Source organism: Colobus angolensis, unplaced genomic scaffold (genome assembly GCF_000951035.1).
Source record: "Colobus angolensis palliatus isolate OR3802 unplaced genomic scaffold, Cang.pa_1.0 Scaffold139, whole genome shotgun sequence".
Taxonomy (NCBI): domain Eukaryota; kingdom Metazoa; phylum Chordata; class Mammalia; order Primates; family Cercopithecidae; genus Colobus; species Colobus angolensis.
This window is the reverse complement of record NW_012114477.1, coordinates 695,353-717,284: the sequence shown is the minus strand read 5'-3', so window position 1 is coordinate 717,284 and position 21,932 is coordinate 695,353. Positions and strand designations below refer to the sequence as shown.

At 44.1% G+C, this 21,932-nt stretch overlaps 1 protein-coding gene across 1 annotated transcript in view; it reads left to right on the top strand.

Moving 5' to 3' along the window:
- Nucleotides 1-11,213: 11,213 nt before the first annotated feature.
- Nucleotides 11,214-21,932, top strand: part of ZNRF3 (zinc and ring finger 3) — a 74,490-nt gene continuing 63,771 nt past the window's right edge. The window contains exon 1 of the mRNA XM_011934818.1: nt 11,214-11,341. Within this exon, the coding sequence (XP_011790208.1) occupies nt 11,216-11,341 (126 nt within the window). The 5' untranslated portion in view covers nt 11,214-11,215. The remainder of the gene's footprint in view (nt 11,342-21,932) is intronic.

Below are 21,932 nucleotides of genomic sequence, written 5' to 3'. Positions count from 1 at the left end.
TCGCTTGAATCTGGGAGGCAGAGGTTGCAGTGAGCTGAGATCGTACGGCTGTACTCTGCCCTGGGCAACAGAGCAAGCCTGTCTCAAGAAAAAAAAAAAATTACTACTTTGAGGTTATTTCCTCAGGGTTTGTTTGAAAAATGAAATTGTTGGGGGAAGGACATACAGAGCTTGGGCATTGTCTCATTGCCAGACCGCTTCCCCCCAAATCGAGCCAATTTGCAGCATGGCCAGAATGTGTTTGCCCAAGTGGGATTTAGTAGCTGGTTTACTTGACTGATTTTGCTGTTGTATTCATCACCAATAAGGTGGATGATGAGTCTGTTTTCTTACTATAAATTAGTTGCATGTGTCCCTTAACTCTCAATCATTTCTTTCCTTGCAGTGTATCTTTGTTCTGTACCTGCTCATATGAAGAAGTTTAAAAATTACGTTTGTACTTTCTGCCCCCAGAGGTGGGTGGGTTACTTGAGTTGAATCCGGGAGTTTGAGACCAGCCTGGACAACATAGTGAGACCCTGTCTCTACTAAAAATATAAAAATTAGCTGGGCATGGTGGTGCATGCCTGTAATCCCAACTACATGGGGGACTGAGAGATTGCGCCTCTACACGCCAGCCTGGGTGACAAAGTGAGACCCTGTCTCAATAAAAAATAAATTAATATAGCTTTGGAATTTTTTTCACTTATTTTTCTAGTTTCAGTTCAGCATCATGTAGTTTGAATGATTTGTTGTTTTATAGTATTGTATTTCATCTTAATTTAGTAACTCTTTGATGTGTTTAAGCACCTAATCCTTTTAATAATAAGAATGATCAAGTGTCCTTTATAAGTTGCCTTGCAATTTGAAGTAAAACTGTGTCAGTGAATTTCTATGTAGAGAACAATACTTGTCATCTGGTAGGCACATGAGTCTCTCTGAGTCACTTCAAGAATGAATTTAGAATTAATTTAGCTTAAGGTTTCTATAGTCTACTGTACACTTTAAAAAAATTTTTAACTTACAAGGCATCTTATCTATTTGAAACTAGCAACAGCCATTCTAAGTGAGGGTTTGTAAAGTCCGATACGAGATATACATGGAGCCATATGTAAGTTTCAACATAATTCTCTGACAAAATGAAAGTCTAGGGCATGGCAGATACTCAAGGGAAAAGGTGGATTTGAAATGCTTGCTGCTTCCCCAAGTTTCTGACAGGTCACTTCTCAGTTGTTCATTTGGTACAGAGGAACCAAATAAGTATAGAGGCTCTTTTTGGGTTTTCTCAAAAAAAGTGATACCCACTGGGAGAGACTCCAGCTGAGTGTTCCGAAAGCCAGAGTCCTCAGCCGAGAGAACTCCACAGTCCTCAGGCAGTTCCCAGCTGGAATTCTCTGTGAAACAGCAGCAACAGCCAGCAGCTTTTTGGTGTCTGGGGTAGTTTCTGACCCATCACAGTTACCCTCATTGCTATGACAACAGGGAGAATAACTATTCAGGTTCTGTTTGATTCTAGATCCAGAAAAAGGGTTAGGCTGTTTGTTCAAAGAGCAAAAGAATTGTCCATTTCTTTGTACAATAGAAGAGGGAAAAGAATCCTTATGATTCAAGAGAAAAATGGGTGGGGCTGTCCTTTTTCCGTTCCTTCACGTAAATTATAAGTCTTGGTTCTAGCCACCACACCTTATAAGAAAAGGTCTGGGACTGATGTGAAACTCTGTACCACAGCGACACCCTACCCTGGCCGATAGTGGCAAAAGAACAAAAGGAAGGAAGTTTCCCTTTTAAATCCCCAGGAATTTTTTGATGAGATAATATTACAGAGTGAAATGTCTAGTCCTCCTGTTAGTTTAGTATTTGGCTCCTGTGTAACAGTAACCCACTTAGAAGCAGGCGGCTCTTTTGAAGTTATTTTAAACTCTCAGCCTAGTGTAGAGATTTGTAACCTTGGATAAAAGCACCACTAGCCCTAGTTTCAATTTTGCCCTTTCAGACATGTGGAAGGTGCACCAGTATATCTCAAGGATTTTGTACTGAAAGCTTCTTAAAGAGCTGGTCTTGGTTTCAAAGTTTGGCTTGATGTACCATACTCAAGGGAACATAGTTCTTTTTCTCCAGATATTTAACCTTGTCTGACATCGTCTTTTGGCTTCGAAGTTCTCCTGCCTTCTTTGTCCATTAACAAAACATGAAACCACATGAAACCATGATAGTCAGTCTCACTGGGCTCTGAGGAAATTGAAGAAAGTTCATCTTCATATTTAAACATAAAACCAGTTGTTTGATACCTGGTACCAGAGATGGGCAGGTATATGCATTGCTTGTTGGTAGCATTTTGCCTTAGTAACTCTATTCAGAAATGCAAGTGGAATGTTCAGTGCCTCTTCTAGAGGTTATATCTGTGTCTGGGAGAAAACTGGAGCTTCTCAGAACAATCACCCTGGTTATTGTGTCTGCCGTCTCTGTAACACCCAAATCTATGTCACACTCTGATGCCACCTGGGAGCTATTCTTGGTTGCGAAGGGTGGTGAAAGCTACCGGTTCTTTCTCTTACCGTGTCTCCCTGAGTCATCACCAGCCCACGTCCTGGATGGCTCCCAGAACAGCCATCTCAGACAAAGTCTCCCTTCAGATGTCCGCTCCTCAGTGCAGGGATCCTGTGGGGTCTCGCTTGGGCCTGATGAAATCCTTCCCTGCCTTTTTCAGTGAGGAGGACCCATAGAATCTGCTGGAACACTTGGAGAAAGGGAGTTATTATTTCCAGCATTGCATAAAATTTTTGATCAAAATCATTCATGTGTCTGTTTATAAAAAGACAGCGTACATCACAGTTTATGATAAAAAAGAGCATTTTCTTGATTCACCTTCACCACCCCTGATTGCTATTCCCAGAGGCAACTATTTTCAATTCTTTAGTGGTTTCTTTTGCTCTTCATCTTTGTGATTGTTTCTAAATTTCTGTAACTCTTATAGTCAATTGCAGAATAATGTGTTGACCTCCTCCTGTAGAAAAAGATTTTGCTTTTCACTCCCCTCTTCTCATTTCTGCATTCTTCCAATGTAGTTAAATCACATAGGTCATACCCTGATTATGGGTTCCAATCCTGGTGTAACTTTTTGTTTTTTTCTGGAGTTAATCATTGCTCCCCTCACCCTGGCCCTCCATTACTTTAGTTTGCTGTAACTATCACTTGTCATCCTCTTGTTCAGAACTATAAAACTCTCCTCAGTACCATCTAACCCACTGGGTAATGAGTTATGTTTTTGTTGTTGTTTGTTTGTTTGTTTGGCTGTCCTGTAGCCTTATCTTTCTGGCCTCATCTGGACCTGTCCTTTAACAGTCTGGTTGCAAAGCCATTCTCCTGGGATTTCTCTTTATTTCTCTAATCTGTGGGAGTCCCTGTGCTTGGATCCCATGCCTGCCTTTTCCTTAGTTTTATTTCCTTGTTTTGTTGTTGCTGACAGCAACTCTTGAGGTTGGACATGGGTGGGAAAATTTGAGACTTGCTTTTTTGGGGAGGACATCTTCCATTCTCCCTCCCCTTCTACTGCCCTTTCAAGGTGCTGTCACAGTGAAGGGCACCAGTGTTGTGGTCTCTGTGTATAGTAAGCAGTAGCCACCCCAGCGTGCTTGGGCTGCTGTGGCCCCACAGCAAGGCCAAGGAGGAGCAGCCTTTGCTCCTATACCATTGCCAGTAAATCTTTTTTGTCCTAGAAATGTCTTTGATGACTCAATAATCAATAACTGTAAGAGCTAGGTCTTTCAAAGTTCATGCAGCAAGTTGATTAAATCCTGACCTATTTGCCCTGGTACCTCATTTAGCAGAGCAGAGACCCAAGTGGCTCACCAAAGACAGCAAGAGAGACATGGTAGCAGGCCTGCCCCCAGGCCAGAGGTCATTTGTTCAGCCAGTAGTCATGTATTGAGCACCTGTTGGGTACAAAGCTCTGGGTAGGGTGAAAGGGGACTTCTGAATAAGACTGTCTTTCTAGAAGCAGGTGCCCATCTTAGAGGGGAGGCTGTAGGAACCAGTAAGCATCATACAAAGCATTTGAGACTCAAGAAGTATTAGTTGATTCAAGAAAGCTCCATGGAAGGGGTGACATTCAAGTTGGTCTTGAAGGGCAAAGTATTCTAGGTAAAGGCATAAAATGCAAATGAACATGACAGGTCTAGAGAAGTTGAAGGAGAGAGCTTTCCCATTGATGAAATGTCTACTGGTGTTACTATGTTGATGTATTTTATCTCATATTTAATCCTTAAGGATGTCTGTATTTGTCCTTATCAGTTAAGATAGATGCTACAGTCTCCATTTTACAGATAAGAAAATCCATATGGAAAACAGATAGGGGCATAGAGTGTGGAAGTACAGGCATTAGAGACTCAGAAGGGTGGGTGAAGGGGAGGAAGGGGAATGGATTATGGGAAATTACTTAATGGGTACTATTTACGTTATTCAGGTGATGGATACACTAAAAGCCCAGATTTCACCCACTACACGATATAGCCGTGTAAAAATCACACTTCAATTTATATAAATAATTTTAAAAATCAAGGTTTATAGAAATCAACTCATCTGTCTAGGTGATGTGCATCATAAAAGGCAGAAGTGAGATTTCAACACAAGGTTGCATGATCTCAAATCTCATTCCTTCCTTCCCAAAATATCCATTGGAACAAAATAAGGAGTGAGAGGGTAAGAGCGACAGTTTCATAATAATGTCAAACTCATGATAAAGGAGTGGGTAGGCATTTTCCTTCAGTTGACTTAAGCAAGATGTTGAGTATCCCAAAGTTATTGCACAAAGCAAAAGTAAAACAAAATCAAAGTTATAACCCAGGGCATATTTTCTGTTATACCCTTGCACTTTCATTGTAGCTTATTATTTGCATCAAGTTCTTCTGTGAATCTGCCCCAGAAATTTTGCTTGTCTTCTCATTTCAGGCCATCCTTCCCCTTAGTATTCTCTGTTCGATGGAGTCTTGGTTCCAGTCTAAGCTTTCCATGTCTATTTGATTTTTTTCTTATGTTTTCATTAGTAGTTCATTCTGATGTCCTTGAGTTCTTACAACTCAGCTGTTTTTAACTTTCTTAAAAATAATAAGGCGAAAACATAAATGTCAAGCATCTGACTAGGAAAGCCCTATGCATCCAAATATTTTAAGAAAGTAAACTCAGAAATGCCTGTAACTTTTAAATGCTTATATGCTACATTAAGTTCAAAGTTAATATGCTTGAACACCATACACTGAAGTATCCTACGAAGAATGTTGAATGATTAGGCATTCAGAACCACACAGATCTTGTATGTTGTCAGTGCCTATATGTCGCTGGCTGGTGTTAGCATGTGTGAATAACATGCCTGGTTTTTACCTGATGATTGCAGGGATGGTGTGGAAGCAGTGTCTAGCTGAAACTTTGGAAGAGTATAGGAATTTCTTGTGGAAAAGGTTCTTATTCTCTACAGATGGTTGTTATCCAAATTAGGACCTTGGGATCTTTTAAAATTAGAGGCTAATAATTCTTTTTTATCTTTTAAAAAAATTGAGACGCAGTCTTGCTATGTTGGCCAGGCTGGTCTCAAGTGCCTAGGTTTAAACCATCCTCCCACCTCAGCTTCCCAGTAGCTGGGATTATAGGTGTGTGTCACTATGCCTGGCTTAGGGCCTAGTATTTCTTAGGAGAAAGTAGAAATAAACATTTCATTGGGGCTATATCTTGAAAAATAAAAATGAAAGTAATGGTTTATATTTAAATTATAATCGCAGCCTTGGACTGATTTTTGAGAATAAACAAAGATTGAATCTCGTGGGGGCAGTGTGGGTATATTCTCAGCAAAATTGTATAAGACTGTGCATATGGCATCCTTTACTTAGGTTTGAGTTCAGCCGGGTGCGATGGCTCATGCCTGTAATCCCAGCACTTTGGGAGTCCAAGGCAGGTGGATCACCTGAGGTCAGGAATTTGAGACCAGCCTGGCCAACAAGGTGAAACCCTGCTGTACTAAAAATACAAAAATTAGCCAAGTGTGGTGGTGGGCGGCTGTAATCCCAGCTACTCAGGAGGCTGAGGCAAGAGAATTACTTGAACCCAGGAGGCAGAGGTCGCAGTGAGCCGAGATCTCACCACTGTGCTCCAGCCTGGGCAACGGAGACTCCGTCTAAAAAAAAAAAAACCTGTTTTCCAACTGAGAGGACTCTCACTTTTTCCAAAGGTCTCTCTTAATCCTTTGATCATTCTCTGTGGAAGCTCCCATGCGTGTTTCTTCTTTAATCCTTAACTAGATTGTTTGCCATTGGCTTTGAGTAGAATCCAGTTGTTGACTAATAGGACTTTCATGGACTCTGTTAAATTTTGCATTGGTTGCTGATTTGCAGTTCTAGTTTGCAACTTATTTACATAGTTTAGTCACTATATCATCTGATATTCCAACAATTAGCAGGAGTTCCCTGTTGGATTAAATATGAGATTAAAATGTGTAAACCGGTCAGGCGCAGCAGCTCACACCTGTAATTCCAGCACTTTGGGAGGCCGAGGCAGAAGGATTGCTTGAGCCTAGGAGTTCAACACCAGCCTGGGCAACATAGTGAAACCTGTCTCTACACACACACGAAAAAGTCAATAAATGAGGTGGCAGGATTGCTTGAGCCTAGAAGGTCGAGGCTGCAGTAAGCTGTGATTGTGCCACTGCACTCCCATGTGGGGGACAGAATGAGACCCTGCCTTAAAAAAAAAAAGGTGTTAACATAGTAGATGTCCAATTAATAGGAAAGGCCTCTCTTTCACTTTCCCCGTAAAATGCAAACAAAATGGTATGTTCATTTGCATTTTATACCTTTGCCTAGAATACTCCATCCTTGGGACAGGTCAGTTCACTAAGGAATATTTTCACATAATGACTACTTCTGCTTCTCTATAAAAACATCTCCAGAGCTCATAACTTGGAGCCCTTGGGAAAAGAGAACCTCAGAGTAGAAATGGCTGGAGGCCTAAGGTGGTTAATACTGTCATCGGGGCCAGCTAACAGAGACCTGAATCATATAATATGGTATTCAATAGGTGAGTCAAAGGAGCCTGTCAGATTGAATTAACAGACTTGTACTGGAGATGTAAACTGGAATAAGGATCTCAGGAGCGAAGGAACTTAGGGTGGAAGTGGGAAAGTGGAATGGATGGTTAGGTAGGTTTTTTATCCTCTGAGATGTGATCTTAGTGGCTTCTTTACCCTCCACGAGAGGGTAAAGCATCCTTCCCACTGGCGCTTTAGAAAAATCCTTTTAGTTTTAAAGGCTTTCATTCCTGTTCACAAGTCAATGCCCTTGACGGGGCTGACATGTTGCGCTGCCAAGTCACCCACCCCAGTGTTGGGAAGATTTGATAGAGGAGTTTGGAGGAAAGTGGGAAGGAATGACTGCTTATGAGAGGAGAGAGCCTGGCAGTGAAGTGCAGCCCAGGGCACTGGCCTAACAGCCCTAAGGGACCCCTGGGTGTGTTTGAGGCTTACATAGTTCAGATTTCTGCATGCCTGGACACGCTCTCCACATGCTTTTCCTGAGGCCGTGTGTTCTGCTTCTTCAAGAGAGTAAGCCTCCGGCCTGGTCAGGCCCACTTCCGCCTCACTGGCTGCAGTGGGTCAGGCCTGGGCTTTGGCTTCAGCTGACTCTGGGTTCCCATTCCTTGTCTTCTCCCCATCCTCCACATCTGCCACTTTCCCAAGCCTCGTCTTTTCTCCAGCTGTCCTCGACTGTCCCTCCATTTCTTTCTACCGTGGCCTTAAGTCTTTGCGTCATGGGTGTTCAGCATTTGCAGACATTTAGCTTTGCCTCATGTCATATTTACTGTAGGTTTACAGTCATGCGTGTGTATGTGTTCTCCCTAACTTAGCATCTCTCAAAGTGTGTCCCATGAAATCACGTGATCAGATTAAACACAAAACAAGTTTATAAACAAAGGATAGGAAATGGTGGTTTTAGCAAATGTTAAAAGCCCTATTAAACCATTGGCCACTGCAGAGCTTTAATTCACACATGTAGATCCTGAGTCCCTATGAAGAGCTTCTCAGTGTTATTTACTTGTGCAAGAACCTGTTTTTCATCTTGTGGTAGGTAGTATTCTGCAGGACACAGTTTCCTGAAGGGCTGCTGAAATTCACTTAGGCTCTGGAAGGGTAGAAAGCACATTGTCCTTCACTGTGGGATCCCCATGTTAACTGAGGACAGTGCTAGGCAGGGCATAAGTCATTCCTGAGTAAGCTCTTAGGACAGTTGCCTTTTTTTATTTTTTTAAACCTTTTAATTGTGAAATTCATATAAAATTCACCATTGTAATCATTTTAAAGCATGAAATTCAGTGACATTTAATATGTTCACAGTGTTGTGCAATCTTCACCACCATCTAGTTCCAGAACGTTTTCATCACCCAAAAGGAAGCCCTGTACCCGTTGAGCAGTCACTCTTCATTTGCCCCCTCCCTGCTGCCCTTGGCAACCACTAGTCTGCTTTCTGTCTCAATGGATTTGCCTCTTCTGGACATGTAATGGAATCATACGGTATGCGGTGTTTTGTGCCTGGCTTCTTTCTTTAGTAAAGTTTTGATATAGATGCAAGGTCTTAGACCTGAGTGATGCCTCTGCTCCTCCAAAGTAACTCTTTATCATTGGTCAAACCCCATAAATATATAAGTAACCAAAAGCAGCCATTCATCTGGAAACCACCAAGTTGCGTGGCCAGGTTAAAAATATCGTGGAATACTGGTTGCCATTACCATGATTTGACCTGGGACTTCAGGAAGCTGGCTGAGCTGTACTGGAGTGAGCCAGGTCTTTAGCCCTTTCCCGGAGGACAGAGGTGCCCGAGCTGTTGACATAATTGGCTCATTCCTCTTGCTCATCCTTTTTCTAGTCGGAGGTCTCAGCATTTCAGACTACTCATTGTTTAATAATTGTAGAACATTCTAGAGTGGGCTGAATCCTGCAGGGGCATCCTGGAGGAAAGGTTGCACCACCCGTGACACCACAGAACCTCCAATGACCCTTCAGGCAAATTCCATGAGCCTGAAAGCTCCTGCAAAGTTGGATGTCCCAGGGCCCTCTATCTCATATCTTGGAATTCCCAAAGGGTGGGGTATCTCTCATCCACTATAAAGACAGCTGCTGGCCGCCCTGTGCTCAGCAGTGGTGACCTCTCACCTGCCTTATGAACTTGTGCAACCCCTTTCCTGTTGTTTCATTGAATTGTCAAGGATCTCTCATTTTGGCCTGCACCCTTTGCCCTCCACTTGTTGCTGTCTCTGGAGTCCAAGAATACTACTCCTGAAGAGGTTACCTTCCTGCCTAAAATAACTTCTTTCAGTACACCATCTTCTGCCTAAGAACCTGTAATATGTAATACTGTCTTGGTGTCCAGACTCCATCCTGGTTTTTGAGCCCTTCTCTCCTTCTCAGTGTAGACAGTGACCCTTCCTACTCATCAGACTGGATGCATTCTTTTCCCTCCTCTATATCATCTCTTAGCAACTCCTCCCCAGGCTTGGAACTGACTTCCCTCTCTCATTTTGCCCTGGTCAGTCTAACTCTTCCTTTGAAGCTCTCTCGAGGCTCAGCAGCTGCACAAAGCCTCCCCAGACATTCTAGCAACTCTTGCTGCCTGCACCAAACTCATGTTACACTTGAATACCACAGGATTTAGAGCTGGAAACTTTTTTTTCTAAGGATTTTATCTCTTAGTCTTCCCCTGTCAGATGGTCAGCTCTCAGAGGAAGGGAGGATAAAGTAAGCAAGTGGAGTGGGAAGGCACTGGATTGTGAATCCAAGGGCCTGGTGACCTCTGGGTGTGCTACGTACTGGCTGTGTGTTGGAAAAGCCACTTATCTTGGATTTCTGTTCTTATCTGTAAAACAACCAGGGGATAAGGTGGGCACATTAGTTTCCTATTTGCTACTGTAACAAGTTTCTACAAACTTAGTGGTTTAAAGCAACACAAATATTTTCTCTTACAGTTCTGGAGGTCAGAAGTTCCAAACAGGTCTTCGGGGCTACCTTCTTTCTGGAAGCTTGAGGGGAGAATCCATTTTTCATTTTTGTCAGCTTCTAGAGGCCATCCTCATTTCTTGATTAATGGCCCCCTCTTCCATCTTCAGAGTACATCAGCCTCTGCTTCTGTCATCACATCTGTTCTCCGTCTTTCTCATGCTTCCCTGCTTCCCTTATGTGGGAATCACCTTTGTGATTGCAGTGAACCAACCCAGATAATTCAGGGAATCTGTCCATCTCAAAGTCAATCACATCTGCAAAGTCTCTTGCTGTGTAAGGTAACTTATGCACAGGTTCTGGAGATTAGGACATAGATATCTTGGGGACTATATTCTGTCTGCAGTGTGTTCTTAGGTCTCTTGTGTTTCTAACTTGTCATGAATCTAAAGACATATTTCTTCCACTTATTTAAGAGCTTAGCACACACAGTGCTAGGCTTATCAACTTCTTGATAAGTTATGTTTATCCCTGAGGATTTCCTCTTCTCAGATTGTTATTAGGGATTCTAGGGCCTGGTACCACTCAAAGATAGAACTGTGAGCACAAACCTTAGGGTTGTTCTGGTTTGACTGCACTTTCACACACAGAAATTTGACACTGCTTATCTACCCATCTTTGATTTTGTGCTTTGCAAATTTTGAAAAGACCTCAAAGAATTTTATCTGTTTCCCAGTAACCATGGGTAGCCTTTAAACAGCCTGTTAATTACACTGGTGATTTCTGTGGTCTCTGCATAGAGTCCGGGATGTGTTTCCAGATCCTCTTACGTAAGTTGAAGTAGACATGTTGTTGAAGTCTAGAAGCCAAATGATCTTGGATACTAACCTAGCTAGTCTTGTCTGTAATTGCTACTTAGTGTTAAATTTATGGTATTTCACAGCAATTTAGATTGGCATTTATGTGGGAATTGTGCTGTTTTCTTTCCCTAGATCCTATTGGGCAGTTTCCACCTTGGATCACCATCACTTAAAAGGCAGTAAAGAAGCATGCATAACATACATTTATAATGGCTCTATCGTGTTCTCCCCAGTGCTCAGCTCATTGTGCTGAAATAAAATTCCCCTTGGCTTGAAAAACCGTCCCCACTCTTAAAATTTTAAGTTTTGACATTACTTTTGGCTATAGTATCCGAGAAATACAGAGTATGAGTCAAGCAAACGTGTAGCTTGCCTGCTGAAGTTTTCTTTCCATTTTATTTCTTAGATGCACCCACTGGGCTTATGTAATAACAATGATGAAGAGGACTTGTATGAATATGGCTGGGTAGGAGTGGTGAAGCTGGAACAGCCAGAATTGGACCCGAAACCATGCCTCACTGTCCTAGGCAAGGTAAGTGTTTCTGGTTGGTGTTTTCTGCTCTTCCACTTCAGCATTCCTCAAATAGTTGATTATGGAGAAGAGCCATGCTGGCACAGTGCTCCTTCCCAGCTGAAGTTGTCTAAGGTGGGGACTGAGACATGCCTTCTAGTGGCCCACCAGTGTTTACAAGCCCAGACTCAGAGAGACTGCCAGTCTCAGAGTGGGCTCTAGCCTCTTGTCCACCATGTGGCCTTGGGCAAGTTGCTTCCCTTAAGGAGTCTTAGTTTCTTATCTGTGAAATGGGCTAATAATAGAGATTCACAATACTTTATCTCACACCCTTGGGGCAAGATGTTTCAGAATTCTGAGATTTGAGGCATTTAGAAAGGCATTAAGGGGTATAGATTTTATATTAAGTGACCTCCAAGAGACCTAGGGAAGCACTCAGTAACCAAACACATTCACATTTGTATAGCAAACCATAGGGATCTTCACATTAAGTGGGATAGCTAAAATCTAAATAACCTAATGTTAGTTCACGGCAGCTTTGCTTCCAGATGAGTTTCAGGTCCATTAAGTTTTGCTGCCAAGTAAGTTATGGGAAAATGTTTGGGTTTTAGAGCTTTTTTTGGTTTCAGAATGGCAGACAGCAATTATGGTCCTGTATTAGAACTTACCTCATAGGTGGTTAGGAGGTGAGATGAGATGCAAACGCCTCACACAAAAGTAAGCCCTCAATAAATGTTTGCTGCCATTGGCTACCATCACTCCATTTAGAAGTACTAAAAAAGACTTTTTAGCCAAGAGGGTGAGCCTTACTTTGACTGCAGTATAAGATAGAAATAAATTTACTTTGGAAAGCCACTCATCAACAATCTTAAAATATGACAGGTAACAACCTGTTTTAAACTGGATTTTGTTTAAACTGCATCATTTTGTTAAAAAGAAAGGTTCAGAGAAGGTGATTTGAAGTTTGGTTGGGAGAAAGGTGGTCTCTCCTAAGGAGAGTGGTACTGACTGGATATCTATTATATTCTCAAAAGTTGCCATTCTAGGTACCATGGGGAGAGAGCTGGGGCAAAAAACTGTCCTAGTTCCTAACCTCTTGAGGCTGTCTTTGAGAAATCCAGGAGAGAGAAGGGGTAGTTTTGAAGCAGGGTGCTAGAGAGGGGAGACTTTCCAGACTTAAAGTAGTCCCTACCATTGTCTCTTGAAAGACCTTTGGCCCCAGGTACAGGTCTAATCTATTTGTGGTTTTTGCATCCCTTTGTCTTCTGAATAACTTCAAGTCATTTGTCAAGTTTTCCTGCCCTTTCGTTGGAAAAAAGAACCCCACAGGAATTATTAGCTGTTTGCTTTACGGTTCACAAAGTTGAATCGAGGTGTTTTAGGTGGCTCAGGCCCTGATACTTCATCGTTTAAATAATTGGCCAGAGCTGCTTAGTGGTGGTAGGAGAGCAATGACTCCCTTGAGGATATTTTAGTGTTTTCCTAGGAGAAATGCCAGCTACATCTACAGGGTAGGAACAGTGCTTTCCTTGTAGGCATTACGCTCCTATTATAACATTTTCTCCTGTACTTTAACTGCTGTTATGCAGGAATCAGCTCCTTGGCTTCATTTGCTTTGCCCCAGTCTAGTGGGGCTCCATCTTTGTGTCTCTCGCATCTATAAATGGGTTGGAACAGGGATCACAGGGTCATCCTGTAGTTCTCCCATGGTTTAGTGGTGGGGGAACTTGCTGAAGTCACTCGGAGAACCCAACTATTTCCTCCTCTGCCTGGAACAACCATGTAGTGGTTTTACTTGGAGAGTTTTGTATGATTTGGCCTGCTGGCCCGTGATGCCAGGGGGAATAAAAAACCCTAGGCATATATTGAATCATTAAGTGCTTCTTAAGTTGATTCATTCTCCAAATATTTATTGGATGCAGGGGCCCAGAAGTTGAGCATGTGGTTCTACCTGCTTGCAAGCAGCAGCCCCCACGTTTCTCTGGAAAAGCTGATGGCGGGCAGCATTTGCACATGGTTAGTCATTGCAGTTTGGCTTTGAGTTTACACCTGAATAAAATCATTAGCACAAAAGCTTGGGCCAAAGAAAGACAGTTTTGCATTTGTTTAAAGCCTGGGCCAGTGTGGGAGGTGCAATGAGTCAAGATCTCAGTCTCTTCCTCTCTTGCTCTCCTGCCGCCCCTCTCTCTTTCTCTCATCATCTTCTTAAAGTGTGGTTGTTCTCAGTCTCAATTTCATTAACTTTGACAACTGCGTTTTCTTGTTTTCTGAGCCCCCAGGATCTGGTAGCAAAAAAAAATTCCTTTGAAGGAAGGCAAAGTGATTCCCGCAGCTTAGTCCCTGCAGAATTCATGATTTTCCATCCATTTCTTGGCTCTGAAAAAGTGAGCAGTGGACAGAAGCAGAAAAGGCATAGGAGGAAAATAGCCAAGCTAGCTTGAGGGTGGGGGCTCCTTCCTGTGGATGTTGAAACTTGTTGAAAACCCACGAAGAGAGGACTCTGTCCGCTGCAGGCGGGCCAGGCATTCGGAAAAGCCTGTGGGGGAAGAGGGGTGGCCTAGACACAGGCTAACCCCCTCCCCAGCACCCACCCTCTTCACCCACCCACCCACTCACAGACAATGCCACAGGGCGAAACCTTGAAATAAGAGAGCAATGTCCTAAATTAAAACATGTAAATGCCTCTCCAAGAGTTCAAATAAAATTTCATTTTAAAAGCAAAAGACATAAACTTGTCACCTCGGTTTATTACTGAGTGCTTTTGAACTTCTCAGAAAAGAACGCTCTAAACTCATGAAAGAAATATGATTTATGATCCCCTCCTTCTCTTCTTTTCCATTCTGTGGGAGGAGGTACAGACAGGATCAGCTAGGGAGGCAGAGTTGGGATGAGGGCAAGCCCCCAGGGGGGAGCAGCAGGCCAGGGCGCCAGGCCAGGCCCTGCCTCAGACCAGGCATGGACACATCTCTCCAGCTTTCTGAGCCTCTCTCTTGTACTTAATGTGAAGAGGCTGTTCTGGGTTCCTTGTTCTTCTAATATTTTGAGCTTCTGTATCATATTTAAAATCTTTCTTTGATATTCTAGTTTGGAGAGATTCTACTTACAGCATTGAAAGACAGACTCTGTTACCTGTGACAGTTTAAGTCCTAAGAAGTTAAAATAGAATAAAATTGACATTTAATTTGCTATTAAGTAAGGGTGTTGGCCAGGCACGGTGGCTCACACTTGTAATCCCAGCACTTTGGGAGGCTGTGACGGGCAGATCACTTGAGGCAAGGAGTTTGAGACCAGCCTGGCCAATATGGCAAAATCCCATCTCTATTAAAAAAACAAAATTAGCTGGGAGTGGTAGCACGAACCTGTAGTTCCATCTACTTGGGAGGCTGAGGCAGGAGAATCGCTGGAGGTGGAGGTTGGAGTGTGCTGTGATCGTACCACTGTACTCTAGGCTGGGCGACAGAGGAAGACCCTGTCTCCAATCAATCAATGAATCAATCAATCAATGTAAGGGTCTAAAACCATCGCCAAATCACAGGAGTCTATGTTTATGTCCCGGGCATTTTAACCCTCCAATTCAATCAGTGTTTATTCAGCATCTTATAGAGCTCCTAAGAATTTTGAAGGTTGACTTTAATAGCTTCACCTGTGGAGAGTCTCATGGCAGGGAACATGAGAGGTGCTGGTGTTTCTAGCAAAGCCTGGTTTGCCCTGACTCTGTAGCTCAAGGCGGAATAAATGCCCCATAACCACCACCCATGTTAGAGAAGATTCTTAGGGAGAGGTTTGGAAAACAGCATGAGCCAGGCATAGTGGCTCATGTCTGTAATCCTAGCACTGTGGGAGGCTGAGGCGCGCTGATTGCATGAGCTCAGGGATTTGAGACCAACCTGGGCAACATGGCAAAATACCATCTCTACAAACAACACAAAAATTAGCCAGTCATGGTGGCGCATGCCTGTAGTTTCAGCTACTTGAGAGGCTGAGGTGGGAGGATTGCTTGAGCCCAAGAGGTCAAGGCTGCAGTGAGCTGAGATTGTGCCACTGCCCTCCAGCCTGGCCAACAGAGAGACCTTCTCTCTCTCTCCAAAAAAAAAAAAAAACAGAGAAAAAGAAAAACAACATGATCAACAGGCATGGCCTTAACTCTCCCCAAGGCTTAAGAGTACAATGTGGGGAAATTAAGAAAAGGACAAGAAAGGGAATGTCATGTTATAGAGACCCAGCCTTGACTGACTGACCTCGGAAAAGATATTTCATTTCTCGGTGCATTCTCCTCTGTGCAGCAGGGCTGATGCTGCTTTTGTCATTGTAGTGGGGGGTCTACGACATATTTATGGAACACTTAGCTCAGAGCCTGGCTTATGGGAAATGTTGGATGACCATGTAGAAGTCAGCCATCAGGTGTTGGGTGCTCGCCGAGTGCTGAGAGCTTTACTTATGGTGTCTCCTTTAATTGTTAAGGCTAATTTGAGATCCGATCCAGATTCCCATTTTACCATGAGCAAATCGAGTCCTAGAGAGTTCTCTACATAACCGGAGATTGAACAGCTCAGAAGAGCCAAGATCTGAAATAAGACCCTTCTGCTTCTCTTTGCAGATCTGAAATAAGACCCTTTCTTCTGGCCAGGCGCGGTGGCTCACACCTGTAATCCCAGCACTTTGGGAGGCCGAGGTGGGAGGATCACAAGGTCAGGAGATTGAGATTATCCTGGCTAGCACAGTGAAATCCCATCTCTACTAAAAATACCCAAAATTAGCCGGGTGTGGTGGCAGGTGTCTGTAGTCCCAGCTACTCGGGAGGCTGAGGCAGGTGAATGGCATGAACCCACAAGGCAGAGCTTGCAGTGAGTCGAGATCACGCCACTGCACTCCCGCCTGGGCGACAGAGCAAGACTCCGTCAAAAAAAAAAAAAAAAAAACACACACACACACACACAAACAACCCTTTCTTCTCTTTGCCTCCTTTTGTCTTTGCCAGTTTTTCTAGATAAAAATCAGATGCTCACCTGGGCATGGTGGCTCACACCTGTAATCTGAACACTTTGAGAGGCTGAGTCAGGAGAGTTGCTTGAGGCCAGAAGTTCAAGACCAGTTTGGGCAACATAGTGAGACCTCCTGTCCACAAAAGAATAAAAATAAATAAATAAATAAGCTGGGCATGGTGACACACGCCTGTAGTACTAGCTCCTCGGGAGGCTGAGGCAAGAGGATCTCTTGAGCCCAGGAGTTCGAGGCTGCAGTGAGCCATGATCATGCCACTGCACTATAGCCTGGGATATAGAGTGAGACCCTGTTTCTCTCCCTCTTCCCGCCCCCACTACCCCTAGCCCCCCAAAAAAGAAAAGAAATCAGATGCCTTTTAGTAGTCACAGGCTTGGTTAAAACTGTTAGTTCCACATAATAGAAACTCAGCCTGAGCTCTGTTGAGCAGAAAGAGGAATTTGCTCTGAGGATTCTGGGCTGTATCACAGAACCCATGACAGGGGTACTGATGCCCTTGCACAGCAGCTGACTCCAGGGCTTGGATGCCAGCGGCCCCCTCCTCAAGTCTTCTCCATCCATGTATCTGCTTTATTCTCTCACTCCCCATTTGGTAGGAGACACAGCCCCCCAGTATCCCTGGGCCTGAACTCTCTGGGTTTTGAGTCTGAAAAATTCCAGAAAAGGGATTCATTGGCCCATCTTGGACTGGGGGGTTCATCCTTAGGCTAGTCAACTGTGCCCCAGGGGCTGCCCTGTCATGGGTGGGGAGCAAGGGGGAGATGTGTTCTCCAGAAGAGAGCTGGTGGCAGGCAGTGCTGGGCTGCCATCCTCGTAGCAGGCCCCTGCAGTCACTAAGTCATGTATGTGATCATGAGCTTGTGGGCGATGTCCTCAGTCTATCTCTGAGTCATTCAGAGAAGGTTCAATTGGAAGGACCTCATGGTCTATATGTACTACATACAATCAAATCCTCTTCTTCCCCTGAACATAGAGAGTGATTGTGGTGAGTGAAAAGTGAGTCCACGTGGACTGGAGGAGTTGGGCAGGTTTACAGAGGGGGAGTTGTGTAAGATAAAGGTACGAGGAGACAGCATGAGGTAGGAAAAGAATCTCCAGAACAGGGCAGAAGAAAAGGGAGCAAGATGTTCTTCAAGGAGCATTGGAAGCTGCTATGGAAGGAAGAGGCTCTCAAGTTAAAGAGTTTGGTGTTCATTCTCTAAAGAACTGGGAGCCACTGAAGGCGTCTGACAAAAGAGCGGGTACTGTAGGATCTGTGTTCTGGGAATGTTCGCTTGGTAGTGGCATCTATTCTGGTTGCAGAGAGATCAAGTTACTCTGCCACTAGATGTTTTGAGGAACCCAGTGGACCCAGACATCTATTCTTTTAAATGCTTTAGCGGGGTTCAAGCCAGTGAAATTACCGAGGGCTCTTCATGTTTGCCGTCTCTCCTTTCTCTGTTTGCACATTTAGGCAAATGTGAAATGTAGAAGCAACATGTCCAACAGCATGGGAAGGTGGAAAACTATGTTGAGAGGGAGGAGAGCTGATTTTTAATCCTGGCTCTTCTGATAAGCAGTGGGGAAACCAAGGTACGAGGGGTGGATGGAAAATTGAACCATATGGTCAGCCCACTAACCCACGTCCAGCCCTCAGTGTCTTGGGAACTTCTTTGCAAAGCACAAATACAGACTCTGGTAACCAAAATCACCAGAAGACAGAGAACAGAGTCAAAGGAAGCTTGACTTTTCAAAGTGGTTGGGGGAGGGGGAGCATGTAAGGGTTAAGACTTGGGTTTAGTCATCATACTAACACAGGTTCCAACCCCAGTTCTAACCCTTTTTTGAGACAGGGTCTTGCTTTGTTGCCCACGCTGGAGTGCAGTAGCATGATCATGGCTCACTCAGCCTCAAAATCCCGGGCTCAAGTAATCCTCCCACTTCAGCCTCCCAAGTAGCTGGGACTACAGGTGTGTGCCACCATGCCTAGCTAGTTTAAAATTTTTTTTTTTGTAGAGACAGGGTCTCAGTATATTACCCAGGCAACAGGCTCCTAGGCTCAAGCGATCCTTCTGCCTCCCAAAGCGCTGGGATTATAGGCGTGAGCCAGCCACACTCAGTCTCAAGCCTTCTAAGCTCTGTGAGCTCCTGCAGTCACTTAACCCCTCTGCGTGTTTAGATGGGAACAGCCCCTAAAGGAGATAATGTATATCAAGTGTTGATCACGTTCCTGGCACAACCAAAAGCACTAAACCAAATGGTGACTCTTATTGTCCATCTTCTCTTCCTTTCTCCCTCCCTTATTGTCCTTCAGTTCCTTTTTTTTTGAGACAGAGTTTCACTCTTGTTGCCCAGACTGGAGTGTAATGGCACAATCTTGGCTCACTGCAGCCTCCGCCTCCTGGGTTCAAGGGATTGTCCTGCCTCAGCCTCCTGAGTAGCTGGGATTACAGGCATGCACCACCATGCCCGGATAACTTATTTTTGTTTTTTTGTTTTTTAGTAGAGACAGGGTTTCTCCATGTTGGTCGGGCTGGTCTCAAACTCCCGACCTCAGGTGATCCGCCCACCTTAGCCTCCCAAAGTGCTGGGATTACAGGCATGAGCCACCACGCCCGGCTGCTTCAGTTCCTTTTATCACTCAAAATAGTATTATTTAAGGAGTCAAATACTTAGAGACAGAAAGCAGAATGGTGGTTCCTGGGGTGGGGTAAGGGACAGGGGGAGTTGTTTAATAGGTATGAAGCTTCCATTTGAGAAGAGGAAAAAGTACTGGAGATGAGTGGTCGTCATGGTTTGATGACAGCGTGAATATGCTTAATGCCACTGAACTGTGCACTTAAAAATGATTACAGTGGCAAATTTCATGTTATGTATATTTTACCGCAGTTACAAAAACAATGGTATTACTTAAATCCTTTCATAATATATGGAAGTTGAGGGCAGTGGGTATAAAAAAAAATAAGCAATTTTTTTTCCTTAAGTGATGGAGCATAGTTGCTCCAGGAAAGAAGTGAGTGACTGATGTTACTGAATCCTGGGGGAAAGCAAACCCTGCATCCCATAGAATGTTATTCCCAGGGAGGGTTATGGATAATCTAGGTACAGTACAATGAGGACAGAGACCAAACCCTTCTTTATGCATCAGGCTGCCCTGGGGAAATTTTCTACTTATGTTTCAAAGAATAACTCCCAAAATAGAGAATTTTGGGGAAGGGAAGACAGACTTTTGTTATCCTCTCTTCATGACAAAGTGGATGGAGGACAGGAAAATAAAACTTATTGAAATCCAAGGCTGGGCGCGGTGGCTCACACCTGTAATCCCAGCACTTTGGGAGGCCGAGGCGGGTGGATCACGAAGTCAGGAGATCAAGACCATCCTAGCTAACACGGTGAAACCCCATCTCTACTAAAAATACAAAAAAAATTAGTGACTTCATCACTCTGACAACTAATGGAATGTGTGCCTGCATATTCTGTGTTTTAAAGATTTCTCAGATTATAATTCCTGATTTATATCAATAGATATAACCAAATCAGAAGCTCTTGGGGTCCTTAATCATTTTTGAGAATGTGAAAGGAGACCTGTAATCTGAGTTCATTGAGCTGGCATTATGACCCCACTGTAAAGATGATCTCAGAGAGCTTAACTGGGTTAGAGAAACCCTTTTATAAAATTAGTGGAAATGAACAGAAACTAGAGGACGATACAGGGAGTAAAGGTGAGCTATTCTGTTCTGCAGTACTGGGACCAAAAGAATGTTGGTTCTGAAGTGTTAGTAATTTGAGTAAAACCAATGGGTTGCAGTTTTCCACATTTAATAACAAACAACCAGACAGTGAATTTGAAGAACTTCAGTGAAGAAGATCTCAATATCTTTGCTGCTTGCATTGGGATATAACATTCAGCCTTGACACAGAACAGGGCTTACCTGGATGGGTCTTTACTTGAGACAGGAACTTGGGTAAAGCTACAGAGTTTTTTACAAGCCATGTAGATATTGTGGGGATGAGGGGCCTTATCCATTTTTTTTCTTTTTTTTTTTTTGAGAGGGAGCCTTGCTCGGTGGCCCAGGCTGGAGTGCGGTGGTGCGATCTCGGCTCACTGCTCCGCCTCCCGGGTTCACACCGTTCTCCTGCCTCAGCCTCCCGAGTAGCTGGGACTACAGGCGCCCATCACTACGCCCGGCTAATTTTTTTGTATTTTTAGTAGAGACGGGGTTTCACCGTGTTAGCCAGGATGGTTTTGATCTCCTGACCTCGTGATCTGCCCGTCTCGGCCTCCCAAAGTGCTGGGATTACAGGCGTGAGCCACCGCACCCAGCCAAGGGGCCTTATCCTTCTGCATACCATTCTCATTTGGGGTTTTGATCACAGATATGTATTTCCTGGGATACCTGAGTGCCCTGGGCTTTAACCCAAGTCTGGCTTAGACACTCCTGCGTGGTGAGATTCTCAAAGAGGGATGATTAGGCTGGAATCCTTGGGTCTGATTTTCTGTGGGAAGTGGAAGAGGCTAACTGTCCCATGGACTTGGTCACAGCTGTTCCACATCATAGGTCTTGGCCTCACCAGGCCTTCTCTGGTCAGTGAAACAAGTAGGTATTTGTCACGTACCTGAGCACGGGGCACCCTGACTATTGCTTATTGATTGCCATGGCATCCCTGAAAGCACGCTGCAACTATTTGTTACTGACCTTTGCAGTTTCCCACATTTAATAACAAACAACCAGACAACAACCTGGTCCCCTTATCACATTGTTTCCAAACGGGAGCAATTTTCACCCCAGGGGACACTTAGCAATGTCTGGAAACGTTTCTGGTCTTCAGTAATGTCAGGGTTGAGAGGTGGGAGTGGGGGTGCTTACTGGTATCTAGTGGAATTCCCCTTCCTCCTTCATTCCTTTCTTTGCCCCATTGCCTGCCATGAACAACAGGTTCCTGGTAGCCTTTGTGCTGTGGTTCTGTTGGGAATTGGTGCTCTGGCACATTCATCTCTCCTGAGGAGTGCGAAGAGCCTAGATCTTAAAGCTGAACAGCTGAGGTGCAAGTGATCATTCTGTTCAGTAAGAGCTGGGTTACTTTGGGCTGATTAACCTCTCTGCCTCCATTTCTCCACACCCCCTCTGTAAAGAGAATTCTGATAATTAAAAAAAAGAATAATGTGGCTGGGTACAGTGGCTCACACCTATAATCCCAGCACTTTGGGAGACGAGAGGATTACTTGAAGTCAGGAGTTCCAGACCAGTGTGGACAACAAGCGAGAACTCCTTTCAACAAAAAAAACAAAAAAATTAGCCGGGCATGGTGGCACACACTGTAGTCTCAGCTACTCAGAAGGTTAACACGGGAGGATCATTTGAGCCCAGGAGTTCAAGGCTGTAGTGAGCTATAATCACACAACTGAGAGTGAGACCCTGGCTCTTAAAAAAATAAAATAAAAAGTATGGCCCAGGCGCGGTGGCTCATGCCTGTAATCCCAGCACTTTGGGAGGCTGAGGCGAGCGGATCTCCTGAGGTCAGGAGTTCGAGACCACCCTGGCCAACATGGTGAAACCCCGTCTGTACTAAAAATACATAAATTAGCCGGACTTGGTGGCGGGCACCTGTAATCCCAGCTATTCGGGAGGCT